Here is a 6,000-nt window from a genome sequence, read left to right as displayed (position 1 = left end):
AGTTTTTCAGATAGGACCCCAAGGCGGGTTCCATTATTTTCTATCATCTTTATAATTTTTATTTCATCGGATTTGACTTCAAGCTGCCTTTCTGCCAAAGTTTTTAACAACTTTTCTTACCCTGTAAGAGAATCATATTAGTATTCCAGTCCTGGCGGTTGTAGAAACACTGACACAGTCCCGAAGATACACGTTGGCATCAGTCCTATCGGGAAACTGGGTCGTTTCTAGCGGTGCAATGGACAATGGATGTTTTTTATCTTTGGCAATAACGTTCAACCAAAGTTTTTTCTCACTTTTTGTACACCCTACATGTTGTACATAAACAAAACCAGAAACCTTACGGAAAACCCGACATCTAGATACAAATGTAGAAGACACAATGAAGCATCAGTTCACGGGTGACAAGTTTGTGCTTAGCGCCGGAATGGACGTTTCAGCATCTGTGTTATCCTGCTGGCAACAAGCTGGGTGGAGGCTTCTGTACCGGTGAGATGAAACTACACTCCTCATAGCGCCTTCTAGCGACTCTAGCAGACGGTACATCGGAATGGAGCCGCGGGAGATGGCGAAGCTGTACTGAAACCTGCAGTACTCCAGAGCTGACACCACCTTCTTCCTCGCGCCTCCTAGCGACTGTCCCAGACTGATCAGCAGCAGCAGACTGACAAAGCTGGACACGGAGACGCTGTAATCATTCAGCACAAATATCAGGATCGCCATCAGCAGGACTGAGCGACGCGACAGGAATGGACGCTTCAGCATCTGTGTGATCCTGCTGGCAACAAGCTGGAGGCTTCTGTACCGGTGAGATGAAACTACGCTCCTCATAGCGCCTCCTATCGACTCTAGCAGGCGGTATATCAGGATGGAGCTGCGGGAGATGGCGAAGCTGTACTGAAACCGGCAGAACTCCAGAGCTGACACCACCTTCTTCCTCGCGCCTCCTAGCGACTGTCCCAGACTGATCAGCAGCAGCAGACTGACAAAGCTGGACACGGAGACGCTGTAATCATTCAGCACAAATATCAGGATCGCCATCAGCAGGACTGAGCGACGCGACAGGAATGGACGCTTCAGCATCTGTGTGATCCTGCTGGCAACAAGCTGGAGGCTCCTGTACCGGTGAGATGAAACTACGCTCCTCACAGAGCCTCCTATCGACTCTTCTAGGGTATCCTCACCATCATAGAAGGTGTCTCCCCCTAGCGACATTGGTACTCCCCGCGCATCGTGGAACAGTGGCAAGGGCAGTCCTGGGGTGTCGACGTATTCCTCCTCCTCGGAATGGCGTGAGTTGTCGCCGGCTTCACCTTTAGTACGCTTCAGAAACTCTGCCGAATCTGCGCGATGCACGATCGTGGCAGGTTTCTCTCTGTAGAAGTCGCCCATTGCCTGGGTGGAGGCGAAGAAGCCAGCATCCCCGAAGATCGAGCTTCTGGTGGCGACGGGGTCGAACTTCATCGGAGGACGGCGGTCAGGCTGGTCGGGGCGGTGCTGCCGGGCCGCGGGGCTGTAGGACTCGGCTATCATGGGCCGGTCATGGCTTTCCGTCGGGAAGCGTGTGCGAGAGTAGGCTGAAACATACCAGGTTTGCTTGGTCAGACCACGAGTAGAATACTGTATTCATGATCGGCGTTATACGTTAAGATGTTCTCTGCGAAAGCAAAAACAGTCTTTAACGACAAGGCTATCTCTTCTCACTTAAAAAAAAAACACGTTAAGAGTGACGTAGTAGTGTTACGAAATGTATGCAACACGATTTCTCTCCGTACGTAACGATTTCAAGTAATGTACAACCAGAAAACATTGTTCTAGAACGCACGACTTTGCAACGAAAGGCATGGACTACGACAAAAACCATGCCCCCCATATCGTGTTTACTAACATTTACCCAATCTAAAACTAAATCTTTGAGTCTGTATTTCTTGTACTGACTTACCCGATGAGGGTCCGTCGTATTTGTCCACCCACTTCTCCAACACGATGACCTCAAAGTCCTCCTCCTCACAGTACACCTTGGAATCGTTGGCGAAGTCGCGAAACGAAACTTTGGGGAACATCATGGTTCTTGGACTTCGTGGGCGGGAGACATCTTTCGTCTTCTTTGCCTTCTTCTTATCTGTGTCAAACATGTGGAAAAAACGTCAATTAGCTGATATCTTTTCTTGCTCCAAGGGAGAAATGTTTCAAACTGCAGGAACGTAAGCAGCCAGCTTCTAGCTCTCAAAGTTGTCGTTAGTCTGTGATTGTATAAACTTCCCCTCAATCTAAGTTATAGTTAGTTAAAATCCTCCCACACCATTATTGATGTATAGGGCGGTGCCCATCTCCGTTTTATAGCCAGAAGACAGAGACAGAAGTGCAGACCACTACACCAGACGCCCCCCCTCAATCTAAAGGCCAAAGGAAAGGTTTTGTATCGTGAAGATTGAGATCGTCCTGATATGCTACCGAGCCTGACACAAGTTACAGGGAAAGAAGAGACTTTCACGAAAATCAGAATATCGTGTATAGATAAAATACTGCAGCTAGCGAGGCCAACCTACCGTCGGTGAATACTATCCACAGCATTGTGGCCACTGTGACCGCCGTCAACAGCGCCATCGGTAAGGGCTGAATGAACCCGGTTCCTCTGAAAGGCATTTTTACGTTACGTACAAGTACGATTTGGGAAAATGAAATACACTTAAACTTTCTTGACTTGGTCCAGAATTTTGTCGCGCAAAATGTATCACAAACGCCTGTTATAAGGCAAAATAGAGCAGAGATTTGTCGGAGCTGAGGCAAAACGTGCACATCAACAAAACGACAACAGTTGCTCTAAAGTTTTATGACGTCATAGTCGCTGGATGGAATGCTGACTCTTTGATTCATAACCGCGCATGCGCTAACTTCGTTAGCTTTTGACAGTTTTTTGTCCTCGATAAAGATGTACATGTAATTCCACATGTCTACATGGTTTGTCACTTATGGTCTTGTTATCATAAGATCAAGAAGGCGTGCTAAAATGGCTTTCCATTTGATGTTTAGTGTGTGAAACACTAACGTTACATCATATACTAGTTGTTCGAGAATACCCTCCCACATTCGCATTTTATACATGCACACACAGACCCTGACCTCTCACTGTAGATCCTGTACCGTAATTGACGATAATACATTAACTATTGATACTGTGGAAACGGTTGCGAATATGCATACTAAACTACGCACAAAAAGTTTGGAAACTTAACTTTGGTCGATCATATCTCCGTTGTTTCTTGATCAATTTCAATGATTTATGTAACATTGGAAAGCTTATGTGATTTCCTTTCCTATGATACCAAACTAATTATGAAATTAATGGAACGAACACCAGACCTGGTTATGTGAGCGGGTCACATAAAAAAAGTGCCCAAATTACCCTACTAATGTCAAACGCTCAATTCAGTATTTTTTCTTCTGTTAGTATCACATGGCTTGAGTAGGAGGGTAATATGAAACTTGAATCAACAAAACACATTAATATGAAAGCCAAGGTTAGTCTTTATCCAAAACCAACAAAAAAATGCGCAAAGGAGCCTCAGTTATGATGAAGGTGGCTTAATACTGAGTACACACGCCATGCACTGTCACCACAGCCCGGTACATCCTCCTCATAATTGTCACCAGTTTTGTTACAGGGTCCCTGGCTATTCTTCCACAAGGAGTTGTCACCGGTCGACCCGTGTTGTTCTGTTGATCATTCTTGCATGCACATCTCGCCCGAGCTGATCAGTGAGTCCGAGACTGCGTTCAATTGTGTTGAGATCTGGGCTGCATGAGGGCCCTTCTATCCTCTGTATTCCTGCCTACTGGAGGTGGTCTAAAAAATGGCTCTCATTCTGTATGAACGTGCAACATGGCACCCAGTCTCATATTGCAGAGGTAAGGATCTAGGAAATGTGACTGGATGGAGAAAGATGTCTCTATATCTTAACACATCGAGGTTGCTTAGGATGATTAGCCTGGTTTTTCTTCTGGCAGTTAACGTTGTACTGTCCCACACTATGACAAACAAACAAACAAACAAACAAACAAACAAACAAACAGTCAGTCTATCTGTGCAACAGTCAGCATAGGTTTCTCCTCACTGGCCTCACAGTTTCATTAACCCATCCAACAGTCGAAATAAACCTTCACTTATCTGTAGCTGTGAACATAACATTCCTCCACAGACTGTTCCATTCCCGATGTGGACGACACCACCACCCTGCGCTGAGTGTTAATTGACACCAGCATGGACATTTGGGCACTTTTCTTCTACAACCCACTCACGTAAGCAGGCCTGGCGCTCGCTTCATGAGATTGCAATTATCATGACTTTGGTATCATAGGAAAGGAAATTACACATGTCAAGCTTTCCATCAATATATAATGCATTGAAATTGATCAAGAAACAACGGATATACGATCCACTAAAGTTAAGTTTCCAAACTTTTTGTGCGTAGTTTAGTTCAAAATCTCGAGTCAACGTCCTATATTGCCTTTGTCGGGGGCTAGCCCTTTGAAATAGCATCTAGGATTGAAAACGTCAACATCAAAGGGTAAATGGAAAATAATGCCAGGGGAGAGAACTTCATTACAAAGGGCAGTGGAGGGAAATTCAGTACAAAGGGCAGTGGAGGGAAATTCGGTACAAAGGGCAGTGGAGGGAACTTCAGTACTAAGGGCAGGGAAAGGGACTTCAGTACTAAAGACAGGGGAGAGAACTTCAGTACAAATGGCAGAGGATAGAACTACAGTACTTAGGACAGGGGAGGGGAGAGAACTGTAGTGCAAAGGGCAGGGGAGGGAACTTCAGTACAAAGGGCAGTGGAGGGAACTTCAGTACTAAGGACAGGGGAGGGAACTTCAGTACAAAGGGTAGTGGAGGGAACTTCAGCACTAAGGGCAGTGGAGGGAACTTCAGTACAAAGGGCAGTGGAGGGAACTTCAGTACAAAGGACAGTGGAGGGATCTTTAGAACTAAGGTCTCTGTTCGGAGTTTTTTTTTAAAATTCGGGGCCGACAAAAATCCTTTTTTGGCCAATTCAATGTTTCCGATGGATAGGGGTGCCTTGTCTTTGAACGACAGACGAATTTGATATTTTCTTTGGAAACGTCATTTTTGGTAAAAAAAACGTTATTTTAAGCAATTTTCATCGCCAAAACTGCTATTTTTAGGGCATTCTTCTAAGGCCGCTAGAAGGAAAATAAAAGTATCCTAGGATAATGACTAATATGGGAATAAAGGTCATCATTCTGTCTGTGCAATTAGGAAAAATGAAAAAAAAATCGTGAGGATACATTTTCCGCAATCACCGATGGTGCGAAACCATGCAAAACGCACATAGAACGCACGATTGGGGTAATCAGGCGACAAAGCCGCGTTACCTTCATCGCGCACTAATACTTGTTAATACCAGGAAGTCTTCACGGACGACCAAAACTCCGAAACCGTAAAACGCTACGAAGATCGGGTCTTTCAGGAATATTAAAAGATTACACACTGCTATAGCGATAGCCAAAAAAATCGGGAGCCAAAACTAACGAGAAAACCTTGGATTTTCGTCTTATCTTCACGCACTCTTTAGCTAGGTCAAAACAATTCCGAACCGGAATACTAAGGGCAGCGGAAAGGAACTTCAGTACAAAGGACAGTGGAGGGAACTTCAGTACTAAGGGCAGGGGAAGGGACTTCAGTACTAAGGACAGGGGAGAGAACTTCAGTACAAATGGCAGAGGATAGAACTACAGTACTTAGGACAGGGGAGGGGAGAGAACTGTAGTGCAAATGGCAGTGAAGGGAACTTCAGTACAAAGGGTAGTGGAGGGAACTTCAGCACTAAGGGCAGTGGAGGGAACTTCAGTACAAAGGGCAGTGGAGGGAACTTCAGTACTAAGGGCAGGGGAGAGAACTTCAGTACTAAGGGCAGGGGAGAGAACTTCAGTACTAAGGGCAGGGGAGAGATCGGTACTAAGCGCAGGGAAGGGAAC

General features: G+C 45.6%; 1 protein-coding gene across 1 annotated transcript; it reads right to left on the bottom strand.

The window, feature by feature from the left end:
• Nucleotides 1-390: 390 nt before the first annotated feature.
• Nucleotides 391-2,703, bottom strand: LOC136426828 (uncharacterized). The gene is made up of 3 exons (XM_066415549.1): nucleotides 2,550-2,703; nucleotides 1,943-2,122; nucleotides 391-1,577 (listed from the first exon to the last, which is right to left on the bottom strand). Exons 1-3 carry the CDS (start codon nucleotides 2,644-2,646, stop codon nucleotides 391-393), a joined length of 1,464 nt encoding a protein of 487 aa, XP_066271646.1. The 5' UTR covers nucleotides 2,647-2,703.
• Nucleotides 2,704-6,000: the final 3,297 nt, after the last annotated feature.

The sequence above is a fragment of the Branchiostoma lanceolatum genome, chromosome 2 (assembly GCF_035083965.1).
Source record: "Branchiostoma lanceolatum isolate klBraLanc5 chromosome 2, klBraLanc5.hap2, whole genome shotgun sequence".
In the NCBI taxonomy this organism is placed as follows: domain Eukaryota; kingdom Metazoa; phylum Chordata; class Leptocardii; order Amphioxiformes; family Branchiostomatidae; genus Branchiostoma; species Branchiostoma lanceolatum.
Note: the sequence above shows the minus strand (reverse complement) of the source record. Positions and strands in the feature narration are given on the sequence as shown.

Coding starts and splice junctions, on each gene's coding strand:
- LOC136426828 (XM_066415549.1), bottom strand. CDS start 2,646: ATGCCTTTCAGAGGAACCGGGTTCATTCAGCCCTTACCGATGGCGCTG. Junction 2,123..2,549: donor GTGGATAGTATTCACCGACG/GTAGGTTGGCCT, acceptor TGTTTGACACAG/ATAAGAAGAAGGCAAAGAAG. Junction 1,578..1,942: donor ATACGACGGACCCTCATCGG/GTAAGTCAGTAC, acceptor GGTATGTTTCAG/CCTACTCTCGCACACGCTTC.